Below are 16,575 nucleotides of genomic sequence, written 5' to 3' on the forward strand. Positions count from 1 at the left end.
TATCTAATTAATTACAGGATTTAATTAATTAATCAAATTAATCGCATTTTTATCGCATAACTATTTAGGCCTGATATTCTATATTCTATAATCATATTTCAAATTGCATGTGTCCGGATGGCAGAATTCAGTACTGTATCTACAAAACCTTCTGTTTAATCATCTTCCATTTATTCATTTGCTTAGATTTTTCAGGTCTGGTACATTTTTGCATGGTGTTATTCACAGTCAAAGACAATTTTATTTTTTTTATTGATATTCTCATTTGGTTCATTACAATTTACTCAAGCCTATTAACACAGTATTTCTGACACTGGGAATACATTCCCTGAGATCCATAGATGTCCCTAGAATCAGATACCAAGAACATGCAAATGGACCATATAAAAAAAAGAACGCGCGGCTCTAATCCACATTTCATGAGTGCATGAGGAGACATAATAACGATAATCTAGCGTTGATTTCAGGAAGATTCGATAATCAGGCGAAAAATGACAACGTGATAAGTGGATTCCACTAAAACGCAATATTTGCGTCTTTTTCCTGGGATTACTCAGAAGCACCCAAACTATATTCATATTCAAAACGGTATAAAACGGAAATGTACGGATGAAAAAATTATCTGTTTTTTGCACGTTAATTTGATTATCTTTTTCCCCCTCCTTCTTTTTTTCCCGATTTTTCTCCCATCCCACCCTTCCTGGTTGTTGCGCACTTTCCCCTACTGTTGGTCCGAGAGACTGGAGACTGTCATATGCTTTCCTCCGACGCATGTGCAGCCAGCCGGCAGGCCAGCCTGGCCGCGCAGATTCTCACCGGGGAGAGTGTAGCGTGTGGGAGGCCACACTATCTCTCCCTAGATCCTACCCTTGCTGAGCAGGCGCCCCGACCGAACTGTAGGGGTCGCTGTCCACAACGCCCAGGACCCACCCATCAGCTTTCCCACCCTCTAATACTGCCAATTGTATTAGTGTGAACGGCCAGCCAAGCTGATAGCAACGCCGGGAGCTGGATTCGAACACGCGAATCCAGCATCTCCGGCGTTGGTGACGAACGCAATCACCGCTACGCCACCTGACCGCCTGTTTTTTGCACGTTGACCAAAAGCAACTCACTGACAATCGACGGTGTTATTAGACCCATAGCTATAATATAAAATATAGGTTTAGCTCTACAAACAAGGTGAACGTTTACATGGGGTTAATGGGCGGCAAGACCAGATGCACTTCCCGGAAGGGGCGTGGCACCCAATGTGTTAAAGGATAACTCCAACATTTTGGGAAATTAGCTTATTTAACATCTTCCCTGGAGTTAGACAAGAAGATACATACCTTTTTTGTCTCTGTGCGTGCATTTAGCTTAGGGAACAGACGCTCCGTTAGCATAGCTTAGCTTCATCACTGGAAGTGAGGCGGGACAGTACCCTGACGTTCCCTACAGGTTTGTTGATATTCTCATTCCTTCAAAGGAGCTGAACCGATTGAAGTTTATGGATACCATGACTTAAAATCCTCTTACCTTGACGATTAAAAGCCTCCCCAATTTAGAAAACAGTAATCCAATGGCTGGTATTGATAATATACTACTAACTGCTGCACGCTCGGAGCTAACCGGAGCTAACGCAGAACAGGATGTGTAAAGCAAATATAATGACTTCCTTTCTGGGGTTTTCAAAATAAAAGTGCAACGTTTATAGCAGCGGAAAACGTTTATTTTGTACATTATCTAACGTTAACACGAACCTAAACTAACTTTAGGTTAGTTCTAACGTTAGTTTAGGTTCGTGTTAACGGTAGATAATGTACAAAATAAACGTTTTCCGCTGCTATAAACGTCGCACTTTTATTTTGAAAACCCCAGAAAGGAAGTCATTATATTTGCTTTACACATCCTGTTCTGCGTTAGCTCCGGTTAGCTCCGAGCGTGCAGCAGTTAGTAGTATATTATCAATACCAGCCATTGGATTACTGTTTTCTAAATTGGGGAGGCTTTTAATCGTCAAGGTAAGAGGATTTTAAGTCATGGTATCCATAAACTTCAATCGGTTCAGATCCTTTGAAGGAATGAGAATATCAACAAACCTGTAGGGAACGTCAGGATACTGTCCCGCCTCACTTCCAGTGATGAAGCTAAGCTATGCTAACGGAGCGACTGTTCCCTAAGCCTAATGCACGCACAGAGACAAAAAAGATATGTATCTTCTTGTCTAACTCCAGGGAAGATGTTAAATAAGCTAATTTCCCAAAATGTTGGAGTTATCCTTTAAGCCCTAGCCATATTTTCAGAAAATTTGCCTAAAAGTACATACCCAAGTAAATGGAAGATTGCTCCACTTCTACAAGGTCCATTTGCATGTTCTTGGTATCTAGGGACATCTATGGACCTCAGTGAATGTATTCCCACTTCCCAGTGTCAGAAATATTGTGTCATGGTGATATGTTAATATTGATAAACAACCTTTGCTTCTCTGTACCACCTATGTTTCACCAATAAAAGATATATATAACAAAAAAATAAATATTGTGTCTGTTGAGTAAATTGTAATGAACCAAAGGAGAATATAAATTATTATTATTCGTTATTTTCCCCATCTTTGACGGTGAATAACACCATGCTAACATTGACCAAAAGTGAAGACTTCTGCTTAATTGCCCATTTTCCACTGCGCTAATTCAGCACCCTCTTGAGATCAAGTGTACTAAAGATCTAAGCAAATTAACAAAGGGCAGATTATTTACAGGTTTTTTTTGTAGATACAGTACTGAATTTTGCCATCCAAACATGCAATTTGAAATATGAATATAGAATATATAGCCTATAAATGACCTTATTATGGCCAAGTCATACATCTATGGATCGAGCTAAATCTCCTCTTTCCAATGGCAGAATATGGATTTAGTACAAAACTGTGAATGAAATCTACTGTAAGTACAGTTACTTTTCTATAATGTCCATTGCTCCACCATTTCTTATCGGATTGCGACGCAGTTTTTTCCTAGACGTTCACAAAAAGGTAAAGAAACCATATACGTTGTATTTTATGGCAATAACGTTGAGGTTTGTTCGACCCGTGAGATATAAACATGGTTTACACATCAATATCTGTAAAAGAAAAATGGTTAGGCTGCAATTGGTGTGAGCTGGGTAGTGTAGTTTTATGAAATTCAGACGTCGAAAGCCCTGGGTCTCCTCTTTCTTAGGACTACAACGATTTCATGATGGCTTCCTGTCCTCGCGTCTAATTGTCCGGTTTCCGATGAGATTTTTATAAGCTCATAATATCATAATCGCTAAAATAACATTAAAAAAATACTTTAAGTGAAAATATACACTTTGACTGCTGTTTTGATATGAAATTATTTACTCTTGGCTACATTTGAAAAATAAATGCAACATCACTTAACACATTGAGTGCCACGCCCCTTCCGGGAAGTGCATCTGGCCTTGCCGTCCATTAACCCCATGTAAACGCGCACCTTGTTTGTAGAGCTAAACCTATATTTTATATTATAGCTATGGGTCTAATAACGCTCTCGATTGTCAGTGAGTTGAGTAGTGAGTCAACGTGCAAAAAAACTGATTATTTTTTCATCCGTACATTTCCGTTTTATACCGTTTTGAATATGAATATAGTTTGGGTGCTTCCGAGTAATTCCAGGAAAAAGACGCGAAAACTGCGTTTTTGTGTAATTCAATAAACACGTTGTCATTTTTCGCCTGATTATCGAATCTTCCTGAAATCAACGCTAGATTATCCTTCCTCGTGCATACATGAAATGTGCCCTGGAAAACAGCCACACACATAAAACACAGATAGCTTCAATCGCGGTAGAAATAAATATCAGATCAACGCAAGATTGGATATATAGAGTCCTTATCTGGTCTCTGATGTAATGCAAAAAAAAGATTCCAATTATCTGATCGCCATTCCAGTTATCCACAGCGATCCTGTCTCCGACGTTATTGGGCATTGCACATGAACGGGCGGGCGGGGTCAGTTGTCCAAGCCATGTATACAAGCGTGTGAGTGTTTAGGACCCGCCCCCACGCCGCAGCTCGGTAGAGAAAATAAACTACACCGTTTCCAATGGAGTGCAATAGCGGCCGAAGGCGTTAGCGGGCGGTATAAGACCGTCTGCCAGCTCAGACACATTCAGAACAGTATGGGCAAGGTGCCCCGCTGAATTATGAATGGCAATAGCGATTAAAATAAATACCGTTCTACGTTTCCGGCACTCAACCGCCGGGCGACAAAAACGTAGGTCTACGTGAACGGCACCCAATGTGTTAATATGGACTGTATTGATCTATTTGTGATGTGAAATAAATCTCGGCCTGGTACTGGGCCGATTGGGCTTAACCCATTGAAACCCGGGAATCACATGTGTGTGTGTATATGCAGGCTATATAACGCATTAGCAGGCGTTTTAGGTATAAATGGGTTAAGAGGTCTGACTCCGGTGTAAGAGGAACTCGAATCACAACGTACTGAATGGGATCAAACACATGGAAGCATGGAGAATCGCTTTGATAAATCCAAAAATAAAAACAAATCGTAGCTCTAGTAATGGTAATTCTTGAGGTCCCTGTCTATTCCCAGCCCTAGTTCCGGGTTAAGAGAGGGGAGAGAGGACTTACTCATGCTGTCTGCGGATCTCCTCTATGTCTGCATCCTCTGTGTTGCTGTTGGCCTTGCGGGCCTTGTCCAGCTCCTTCTCCAGCTCCGACCGGTGGGCGTTTTTCATGGCTTCAATTGCTAAGGCAACAGAGACAAAGAATCTTTATTGAAATTATTATAACCTTTTTTTGTTTGTTTTTTTTAATTAGGCTTTTTTTAAAGCTTTATTGAATATAGCTTAAAGAAGCTATATTCACACAGCGGCCATTTTGGCTGTTATGTCACGCTCAGGTTGGGAATCCAAAGTCCAAACCCGAGCATGACATAAGAGCAAAATGGTCGCCATGTGAATGTGGTCAATTGAGAGAGAAAATAACCTGCAAACTTAAATGATCTGTATAAGTGTCTTTATCTTTCACCACACAGAGAAATAATGCAGTGCCTCAGAATAATGACCTGAAATATGGCTGGAAGGTCGTGTGGCTCATGGGAACTAAATCACATCAGAGATCATGTCACACACCAGCGCTCTGTTATGCTTGTCTGGTCCGTTCAGGTCGTGTTTGCTTTGGACTAGGGCTAGACTGATAGGAGAGTTTTGGTGTAATTTTCCACCAATCGATATGTTGGCAGGTATTTATTTTAAGACCTGGTCGGGCAACATTTTATTTGACCAAGATTTTCTTTATTACTTAAACGTCAAACAAAAAGGAAAATTACACAAATAAATAAATAAATAAATAGCCTTGTGCTTAACTGGATCTGCGGCAAAAACGAGTTAACTCGTTATTGCCCGCCATGTGTTCAGCGGCAGAAACGAGTTAACTCGTTTTTGGGATCGTTATTTCGTTTATTCGCTATATCTATTCATAATTCATAGCTGCAGCCTCTGGTATACCCTTCAGACCCTGTCTGAGCTGGCAGACGGTCAACACCGTCCTCTACTGCCATGCGGAGCTATTGCATCCCGTTTGAAATGGCCTGGTGTGTTTTAGGAGCCGATCTGAGTCGGGCGGGTGGGGTTTAAATACTCAGGCGAGCCAGGGGCTTCCAACGACCAATGTCAATATTAACCCCGCCCGCCCGTCCGTGTGTAACTCTTCGTAATGTCGGGGACATGATCGCTGTGGATAACTGGAATGGCGATCAGATAATTGGATTCTTTTTTTGCATTACATCAGAGACAAGGTAAGAACACTATATATGAAACCTTGCGTTGATCTGATATTTATTTCTACCGCGATCAAAGCTATCTGTGTGTATATGATATATGTGCTTATTACCGTTGACTGCGGTGGGTGGGGGTGAGCGCCCCACTACGATGGCCATTTCATGTATGCACGACAAGATATAATAATGATAATCTAGCGTTGATTTCAGGATGATTAGATAATCAGCCGAAAAATTACAACGTGATGACTGGATTACAGTAAAATGCCTTTTTCTCGTCTTTTTCCTGGAATTACTCAAAAGCACCCAAACCATACTCTATTCAAAACGGTATAAAACGGAAATGTACGGATGAAAAAACAATCTGTTTTGGGCATGTTGACTGGAAGCAACTCACTGACAGTCGACAGCGTTATTATAAGATATATTTTAAGCACTCGCAAATGTCGCAGTCTAAAACTATATCCATTGAATAAAGACCTGGCGATGAAGGGGGATCAGCGCCCCCTGCTGCTGGCGGTCAATGTGTTAATATGAGAACAATACATACTGTATACTGACATGTTCTTTTTTTTTGCGATCACATTTTTTATTTTGTGAAAAAAGGACATACAAAAAAATCACATTAGGTAGGGGAAAAAAGGAAAGACAAATAACCTACAGAGAAGAACCCACCCTACACCCACCCCCCTGATGTATCCCCCCCCCCCCCCCCCCCCCCCAAAGAATAAATAAAAATAAAAAGGACAGAGACAGAGACGCTCGCTCACTCCCCCCCCCTCCCAGGACCTTTAAATTAGTTACATACAGTATTCAAGGGCTATACACGCTCCTTCAATTTCACAGCAGCAGACAACCAAACAGCAACACTAGACTCCTTGACCCCAATCACACGTGGCGTGGATATCTCCAAGTAGATCACGTCGAGATAAGTGAGGATCCACACACTTAGACAGAGCATGTATGGATACAGACATGTCTTTCAAATCAAGCAAAAGTAATTTTAGTTAGTTGTTGTGAGGGATTCTATTGGTGCTTTATCAGTAGTGCTTTTTCCAAAGACGACATATGGGTAAAATCGAGGTATTTGGGTATTGGGGATTAATCAAGGGAGTCTGGGATGGTGGTATGTTTGGGGGGAGGGGACCATATAATTCCACAACGTGGGACAGACGCTCCTCACCAGCTATGGTGGCCGCCGTCTCCTCGGCCAGCAGCCGCTCCTTCTCCTCGTTCAGGTTCTCCAGCTCCCGCTGGTGCTTCCTCTGCAGCTCGTCCATCACCCTCTGGTGGGACTCCTCCATGGCGGCGAAGCCCCTCTCGCAGGTGGCCTATGAGACAAGAGGGGGGGGACGGACCCCGGGAGGGACACGGTGAGTACACGGGACGGTCTGAGCGGAGAGAGGCCGAGAGGTTCTCCTGTCTAACCCATGTGAGGCAGTCAGGAAAAACCCTAGGCCCCCTGGATTTTCAACCGCTACGGGCCGTCCCGTTCGGTGATGGTGAACGACCTGCGAGCTACAGCCAGTTAGCCATGAGCGAGATGAGCCTGTGTGAGTACACAAAGGGTTAAGGAAAACAACGGAATACACAATACACTGGAGGAATGCGTCGGCAGCAAGATAAGTAGTATAGGAAGCCTATGATGCCATCGTTCCCTCTGCACACTAAATGGTATGCAACGACAAGGCAATGAAAAAAAATGTGGCTTGCTCGTAAAATACCAAACTACAAGTTGAGTTCATGTCTGGTTGAATATTGCCTGTGGTCTCCTGCTAACATGCAAAACCATAATCTGTTTCTATGAGCCAAATCTTGGACGGAATGTAGGGTTAAGCTCGGGCCACAATACAAATCAGGAATTGTATGAAGCGAGCTGGCACACTGGAAATCAAACACGTCTTCAGCACAGGGCATTTTGGGCCGGCCCTGTCTGCGTCAAATGAGCCTCAAATGAACGGTATGGAGAAAGGAGGAGGGGGGGGTAATCCTGAACCACACGCTTTTAGAAAGAGGCATTCACAATGCTATTATAATTACAGTGCATGTTTCCACAAGAAGGGGTTTGAATGGACCTTCCGACTGGCTCGGCCCAAAAACCTAGACCTACTTCCGTCCTCTATTCACTACCACTAATCCGAGGACTCAGTCAACGGTGCTGGCTCTGGCCTGCGCTCCCTCTCTCTCTGTCCCGCCGTGGCCGAAAGCCGAGAAGCATAGGCCTGGTCTGTTTTCACAGGGATAAAGGCCTGCGAGCGGCCCGGGAACCAACTGTGAGAGAGCGAGCCAATCCTCCCCCGCTGGGTGTATGGAGACTTCCTGCTCTGACATCACAGCAAGCAGCACCTGCACTTTGTTTAGATACAAGTCAGGCTACATGTGTGTGTGTGTGTGTGTGTGTGTGTGTGGGGGGGGGGGGGGGGGGGGGTTTGTTCGTGCATGTGTGCGCATGTGCGCCTATCTGTGTGTGGAAGAGCTCATATCCTGTATCCAGTGTAATGGGATTACTTTGTATACACATACTCAGACATTCCAGACTATTTAGCTTATAATGGTGAGGAACACCTAATTGTCTGATGCTTAAGTCATGAGCTGGATAAATGAACGCTGTGTTCTGGACGAGACCAGAGGAGACGACATTGGAGGCTAAATCCTAAGGACCTTAAAGTCTACCGACCATCATTCCACTTGGCAAGTGCACAAAGCAGATGACATCAACTGCTATCCTCACCGACATCCCTCTTGTGATTCGAGTGACAAGTGACAACACAATTGAACTGTGGTAGTTTTGTGAATTGGGAGGAGAATAAGCATGGTATAATTAGACAGACCTTTTTCTGTCCAGAACAATGATGAATTCTTTCTTAAGTACGCAGAAATGAACAAGATACAAAATGCCTTTAAAGGAGACCTGACAGAATGATAGCTGCATTTCCAGCTGAAAGACTGACATTTATGTTGAGTTAAAATGTTTTGTTGTACATTGTTAATCAGAGCCAAAAGGGAGAAGGTTTAACGATTAGTTAATAAAAAAAAATAAAGGCTAAAGGAAAAGAGGTCAGACCCATACATGTGTGCCAATTTGAATCCATCAATCACATGTTTAATTCTGAATAATTTAACAATTAAAAATATATGAAAAAAGGGTCAACTCTTTGCCCATGGCCCATTATCACATTATGGTTCAGCAATATGATTAGATTCATAAGCACATCGAACTAAAAGTCAGAGGAACTCATTTCATAAGGACCTAGGTTCAAAAGGCTGGTTCCACCCTAAAGGTGAGATAGTGTTTGATAGCTTCAAGTAAAACTCTTAAATAGCGAATGTAGCTTCTCAAGGTACTTAAGATTCGACACATCGTCGCTGATGCAGCTAAAACAAAATGGGTTCCTCGGGTACACAACTACTGCGGCATCGACAACCACATGCACTTAAGAGGGGGGGTTAGTTGTCATGCGACACAGAAGGAAACTAGTTTACAGAACGAGGAGCAGAGGAGTGAGGTGGGCAAGGTTAGGAAGGCGAGGAGGGGTTGGGGGGGAGAGGAGGGGGATCTGGGGAGTGCCACAAGGGAACACAAGGCATCACGGATGGAAGACGGCAGGACAAGCTTCCACCTTCAGATTTGCCAGGTCTTTCTCGTATTTCAGCCGCAGAGTTGACGCGTCGCCCTGTTGTTTGCGTCGCCTCATCTCTTCAGTCATGACTGAGACTTGGGTCACCAGCTCTTGGATGCGGCCCTTCAGGTTAGACGGTGGGGGTGATGTGGGATACGTTGATCCATTGTCAGCGCCATCGACGGAGTCTCTTTCCAGGCTTATCGGAGTCGCCACACGCCTCAGATCCTCCATCTCCCCGTCAAACTTCTCCAGAAGATCACTCCTTTCCGTCTCGTGCTTCCTCTTCAGGTTCTCCATGCAGACGGTCAGCGAGTCGATCTCTTTCACATTTTCTTCCGATCGTAGGTGCAGCGCTTCACTGGCCTTTGCAACTTCCTGCCTCAGCTTTTCTGCTTCCTCCTCGTAGCCGTCTTTGACCTCTCGCAGCTCCTTCCTGTGCCTGGCTATCACGTCTTGAAGCTCAATGGTCTTATCCAGTGAGTCTATAGTTTCTCCTTCGATCTGAATGTGAGTTACTGGCCCTATGTCTTCCCTCTTTGGTGTTTCAGAAAGCTGGTTCTGGAGTTCTTCAAATTTGGACTGGAGATCTCCTGCAAGTTCTCTCAGTTTAGAACAGTTTGCACAGTCCGAGTTACCAATCTGAACTTCTGACTGTTTTTGCTTTTGCTCTTGCTCTTTCTCGTGTTGGAACTTCAGTCTAATGGTGAGATAGGACATGTACGCTTCTCTAAAGGCATCGAGAAGATACTCAGACCATTGTTTCTGTTGACTACCAGAATCAAAGCTAGCGATAACCAAGGACAGGAGTTTGTTATCCGTGGACAGCTTTATGGTGGCGGCAATTTGCTTCAATAAATATGCTTTCTCTTCCAAGGTTTCTGTTAGGTCTTTCAGAATGCAAGTGTTTGCCTCATTATCAAACCAACTGTACAAATCCAACAAGCTCGACTCTGTCTCCGCCATCTCACGATCAACTTCCATTCTTTCTGAAGGACAATTCCGACTAATCCAAAGCAACGCACTCTTCTCTGCCATCATACGTTCTGCCACGCGCCTTTCAAAACCTTGCGTTTTTTCACCATCACTTTCGTCTGGACCCGCTTCGACAGCGCTCAACATCTGGCTCCAGAACTCACCCTCCAGCACCAACCTCTTCACCACCCTCTGTCTTACATCACACTGTTCCTCCTTAGAGGACCCAAGGCAATCTGTGATGAGTAAAGTACTTTTCAAATCATTAAGCATTTTGTCAACGTTAACATTTACCTTCGCCAACATCTTTAACACTTGATTAAGAGCCTCAGACTTCATCTCAATCTCATCTACCACTTGCTTAATAACTCCCTCATTTGCAACCTGCCTCGCACCTGCCTGAATCACCTCCTCACTAGCATGCACTGTTCTGTCTCCCCTACCTGCCAACATCTCTTTTAACATCCTTATTTCCTTTTCTGCCTCAGAAAGCTTCCGCCTACTGGTCCTCTCGGATTCCTGGATTCTAGCGACAAGTTCACCGTTTTGTACTTGAAGTTCTACACAGCGCTGTTCTGCAGACTCAAGGACTGTTCCACTCTCTATTAACTTTGCTTCTGAGGATTCAAGGAGCTCTTTAAGCTGCTCTTTCTCCCGCAATGACTCATCGTCGTCATTATTCACAGCCATCTGGAACCCCAGACCTTTTAATGTGGCCTCTTTCAATTGCAGTCTCTTCTCAGTGTCCTTCAGGCTGTTTCCAAGCTCCTCCAATGTAACCAAAGCTTCGTGAAGCCTCAAGGATTTCTCGTTTAGCTCTCTCTCATAATACTCTCTGTCTATGGCATTTGCTTGGTGTTCTACCAGTTTAGCCTTTGCCCTGTTCAGCTCTTCCATGACGAGAAGGTGCTGTTTGCCAGACTGCAGGCTGATAAGCTCTGCTTTCAGCCTGTCTATCTCTCGGTCTGCCTCAGTAAGCTGGTTCACGATCTCCTGATATCGTTGGTTCAGTGCCCCGTTTTCACTGGTCAACAGCTCAATTCTCTGCGACAGCATTCCAATAGCCATCTCATTCATTTCTGAGTGGTCTTCAATTTTTGAAAGAGGGCCATAGGGTTTTTTAAGGCTTTCTAATTTTCGCTTCTGAACCTTTCCTACCATATCTTCCATGGTTAAGAGACGGGCTTCGTAGTTGCGGATGCTTTCCCCTGCCGTAACTAAGCTCTTAATAATTTCATTTTCTAACTCCTGTTGATTGTTCCAGGTCTCCAACAGCCTCTGAATGCCACCTTGTTCCGTCATCTCCCGACTACAGCTATGTGACCGTAACAACCTTGTCAACCCTTTGAGAGACAGAGGATTTCCAGAGATCAAGTTCTCTAATTCTTGAATCCTGTCTGCACTATCTTGGAGTACAAAGCTAAGTGTCTTTTGGACGGGTTCTGGGGGAGGACTTTCCAAGGTGGGTGGTTTTTGGGGATCAGAAAGGTGAGGTTCCTTTATGGAGAGGTGAGAAAGCGAGAGGCCAAGCTGTGCCTGCATATTGCGCCTTTTCAGTTCTTGCAGCTGCAGGAGCTCTTTGGTCTCCTGGTACTTCTTTGTTAAGCTCTGTGCTTGAGAACTAACCAGTTCCGACCTCTTCGTCTGGGGCGCCACATCGGCCTCCAGACCCATAGGGGGCTCCAGCTTGGAAAAGGGGACCAGACAGTTTGTTAACACACAGCAGGGGAGACACAAGCTTGCAAATTTTTTAAAGGGTCATCTATAAATCTTTTCCCCCCAATAAAAAAAAAAGAAAAAAAAGTGATATTACAATAAACATCCCCAAATGATAACTTCCACTTAAAATTATGTTGATGAACTATAATGATTAAAAACATTATAACTGTCATTAGGTCTAAATTATGTGATCAAAGCACTGGAAAGATTTAATGGCCAGGGTTAGTGAATCACGACAGAGCATGCACATTAAATGGTTAAAGGTTAATTCATGGGGTAAGTGATGCAATATTAGTTTCAGCTGAATGGTTTACGTAGGGATGGAAAGCATACCAGGTCTTCTTTTTTCTTTGTTCCAAACTCATGTCACACAAAATAGAAAATGTTCTCAGTACAGATGCTGAATTTTTCATGCCTGACCCACAGTGCAATATTCCAAGATATCTTCAAAATGCTTCAATCCGTAACCTTAGAACTGTAATTCAATACTAGTACATTCCAAGACTTTAAATTAACCCATGATGTCTGGTAAAGAGCTAAGCAGAGTTAAATAAATAAAATAAAATAAATAAATAACTCAAACCTCTATCATTCACTCGTTCACAGCCAAAACCATCTACACATCCACACACAATTGTGAATTGTGCCATCTCTTTTCTTGATCCTCCAATCACAACTGTCGCTTCCCTTGGACAAACGTTGTCCAAAGGAAGCAACAGTTGTGATTGGAGGATCGAGGATAGAGAGCGAGGTTTGAAATAGCTCAATTCAACAGACACGACTCATCTGCACCATGGCATGGCTGACAATATTGGTTATAGGAAAATGGATGGTCTGTATAGTAGTTAATAGAAGATGAAAATCTGACTTTCATGCAGATAATTAGAGGACAAGCCGAGATGTTATTGTCATTATTTCTGAGCCAAACAGTTCAACAGCTAAACCTATTATTAGACTGACAATCAACACAGGGCTTCTGGGGCCAATGCCAGTATATCGGCCGGGGCATGGCTGTACAGAGGAGACTTGTGTGGTAAACAAATAACAACTTTCACATCTTGAGGTGAAAGGTCAAGGGACCCCTTTGAAAATGATCATGCCCCCCCCCCCCCCCCCCCATAAACATTTTGCTTGACTTTGGAACAATATCTACCCCCGTCTCCAGTCAGCTAGCATGACATGGCTGGTATCGAGTTTCATATGATACCACTATCAAAGAAAGGAGCCTGCTAGAGCCTCTAAAAGAATCAACAAATCAACCTGCGGGAGACGGGTAACATGCACACCGATACCATACGTCGGTGGCAAGCCAATATCGGCCAAACCGATAAATTGGTCAGTTTCTAGTTGACTACAAAACTGGACTTTAAACTACAACTTATTGAATATTCAAGAAATAACTGCTACCAGGAGTTTAACCCTTTCACTACCACACTACAAAGGGTTAACCTTTCACTACCAGGTTAACACTTTCACTACCACACTACAGAAAGTGAACCGTCTGTAGTGTGGTAGTGAAAGGGTTAACCTATAGTGTGGTAGTGAAAGGGTCAAGACTTCTTCGCCCTATAGACCTGTCAAAACACAGAATTAGAGATAACGCTAGCAGAAGCCAAAAGTAGTAACAAGATCTTCAATGTTTTTATCACATGCAATGAACTCATGCAGAGGGGCACGTATTTGTAGCAGTCTTGTAGCTTCGATGTCAGCCCATTTGTTTGATGTTTACGTACGATACAACATGCAAAGGAAGTTACAAAATGGAAGGAAAACACTGCTCAGTTGACAACACTGCGTTCATTTCGATACAGGCCTGCCTATGACGGTATAGAATAGTACAGCGCAGAGCTGAGCGTAAGGGGGCTCTGGCACTGTGCTCTGGGTTACTCACCGGAGAGATGAAGCCTGCGACATGCTGCTCTCTCTCCAGAGCGGTTCTCAGCTGGATCTCCAGCACCTGCTTGTGCTGGTTGGAGTCAACAAGCTGCTGGTGACAGTTCTCTAGTTGGACCTTCAGCTCTTCTACCTGGAGGGGAACAGGCCATGCAGAATTAAGTGGATTTCAAAAGTGAAAGCCCCTTGAAATTCACACTTTATTATGCCGTGTGGACATCTTTGTTCGTATAATCTCACGTGGCGGCTAGTGTTTTGAGAATTGAACATTCTAATTATGAAGAGACAATGGGCAGTGGAAGCTATGTAGTTATAGAATTTCAAGATAGAATTCAGAGAAACAATTATTTTTTTAAATTAAACGTACCCCTTTCTTGTAGCTCTCTAAAAGCTTCTCTAGCTCCGCCGTCTCTCTGGTCGGCATGGTTGTGGGCAGCGGCACCCTCCTCTCCTCCCGAATGGGTGTGTTCTCCACCTGTTGCCAGTGCTGTTCGATCACCTCCTCCACCTTCTGCTGCTTCTCCAGAGACACCAGACCACCTGACTCTCCACCTCCTCCTCCTACATGTCCATCTCCCTCTCCACTCTCATAGTCCATCCTCCCTCCCCCTTCAGTGCCGGACGGAGGCTCCCCGGACGGGCCGGTGACGGACTCGTACCTCCTCCTCCTCTCCTCCCTCCTCCGACTCCGCTCGAGCTCCCCCAGTTCCACGTGCAGGCCCTCCGCCTCCTGCGCCCGTTGCTGGGCCAGAGCCTGGGCGATGGGCCGGAACTCGGCCCAGTCGAAGGTCTTGGAGCGCCCTTCCCTCCTGCGCTCGCGCGCTCTGCTCTTCTTGGGACCTATGGCGGGATCCCGCTCCACAGACGAGGCCTCGGAGGAAGGAAAGTCCTGGGTCACGTCGGGTCTGAAGGAGCCGTGGTCGTCAGTCAAGCTGAGTGGCAGTGAGAGATGATACAACCAGACCAATCACTGAGGCGCATTGTACCAAGTCCCACAAATTATGCTTGGAAGATGAATAACCCCCAAAAACTAGTTTTTTTCAACAGAAGCATGTGAAGAATAAAAACATCATCATTGACTTATATGTGAAATAGTACTGATGTGGTCGTGCTGACCTCGCCACATCAGGAGCGGTGGAGGGTCGGACATTCTTCATAACCGCCTGGATCCAGTTCCTACGTATGCCCGCCGTCATGGCCGACAAAGAGTGCACTCCCTCCTGGGTCTGAGGATTCAGTGACGACATATTAACGAGCTGAAATTACTACTTATTAAAAAGGTACACAATATTGACACTGTATCAATTCTACACGAGAAAGGAACGTCTCTCTTACATGTATTTGGAAACCATAGTTGCGTTGGGCCTGGTATTCTGTGACGTTGTAACAGGTAGAAAGGTCAATTTCACCATCCAGGTCAGAAGCCTGCAGAGGATCAAAGAGACATATCAAGCAAACATTTTATATATGACTGTAATAGACAACGTGGTTCAATAGAGAAGGAAACAAACTCACCAAAGAACTGTATTGAAATGTTTTGGGCAGCTTGTGTATTTGAAGTTGTAAAGTCAATCCAAATCACTTTGAGTGTGAATGCGATATATAACGAGAAAGTACTCAACCGCTACTGACTTTAACTATGAATGGATCATTGGACCCAACACTCTTAACTTAATGTACAATCTTTAGATAATGAACATTTTAAAACATTGTTTGCGTTCTTCGTCCAACGTACTCAGTGTTGTTTAAGTAAAAGGACTGACGGCTCACCTCCTCAGCGATGGAGTCCTTGTAGTAGCGCAGGCTGTGATCCGTGAGCACAAACCAATACTTCTTCCACTGCAGGGAAGAGAAGAAAAAAAGAGAAAAGGGCAGATTACACAAAGTTAAGACAACTTCACATATATACAGGTGCAGCTCAATAAATTAGAATATCGTGGAAAAGTCTATATATTTAGCTGTATTGATGCAGTCATTTGTGCAAAAGGAGCCCCAACCAAGTACTGAGTGAATATACTTTCCAGAAGGCCGACATTTCTATATACAAAAGAAAAATACATCTATTTAAAAAAAAATGTATTGGTGATACAGAATTTTGGGCTTTCATGAGCTGTAAGACATAATCATCAAAATTAAAACAAATAAAGGCTTGAAATATTTCACTTTGTGTGTAATGAATCTATAATCTAGGAGAGTTTCGTTTTTTTTTTATCCCATCTTTCTCCGATTTTTCTCAGTTTTTTCCCCATCCCAATTTTTTGTCGTTGTGCCAATTCCCCCCCTCCTCTACCTGTTTGTTGTGCGCATGTTCTCCAACTGGTCGGTACAAGGGAAACCTGAAGTCCTCTGCACGCTTCCTCCGATACGCGCGGCGACAGCCAGTGCCTTTTTTTTCACCTGGCAGCGAGGACTCTCATTGGTGAAGTGTAACGCGTGGGAGGTCACGCTGCCTTCATCAAGTCCTGCCCCCGCTGAGCAAGCGCCCAGACCTGACCTGTAGGTGTCGCTGTCCACAACGCCAGATCCCCACCCGTGACTTGCCTCCCCCTAACCCAGCCAAACGGGTTAGTATAGCGATCA

General features: G+C 44.1%; 1 protein-coding gene across 2 annotated transcripts in view; it reads right to left on the minus strand.

The window, feature by feature from the left end:
* The window catches only part of LOC311235974 (myosin phosphatase Rho interacting protein), a 106,625-nt gene that overhangs the window by 12,728 nt on the left and 77,322 nt on the right, over nucleotides 1-16,575 (minus strand). The window contains exons 11-18 of one of the 2 annotated variants that reach the window (XM_084323521.1): nucleotides 15,766-15,834; nucleotides 15,331-15,420; nucleotides 15,112-15,221; nucleotides 14,363-14,927; nucleotides 13,994-14,128; nucleotides 9,409-12,069; nucleotides 6,972-7,119; nucleotides 4,639-4,756 (exon numbers count right to left, since the gene is read on the minus strand). In XM_084323521.1, the coding sequence (XP_084179647.1) occupies nucleotides 4,639-4,756; nucleotides 6,972-7,119; nucleotides 9,409-12,069; nucleotides 13,994-14,128; nucleotides 14,363-14,927; nucleotides 15,112-15,221; nucleotides 15,331-15,420; nucleotides 15,766-15,834 (3,896 nt within the window). The remainder of the gene's footprint in view (nucleotides 1-4,638; nucleotides 4,757-6,971; nucleotides 7,120-9,408; nucleotides 12,070-13,993; nucleotides 14,129-14,362; nucleotides 14,928-15,111; nucleotides 15,222-15,330; nucleotides 15,421-15,765; nucleotides 15,835-16,575) is intronic. The other variant, XM_084323522.1, reaches the window with a different exon arrangement.

This window comes from Notolepis coatsorum, assembly GCF_963971535.1.
Source record: "Notolepis coatsorum genome assembly, chromosome: 10".
In the NCBI taxonomy this organism is placed as follows: domain Eukaryota; kingdom Metazoa; phylum Chordata; class Actinopteri; order Aulopiformes; family Paralepididae; genus Notolepis; species Notolepis coatsorum.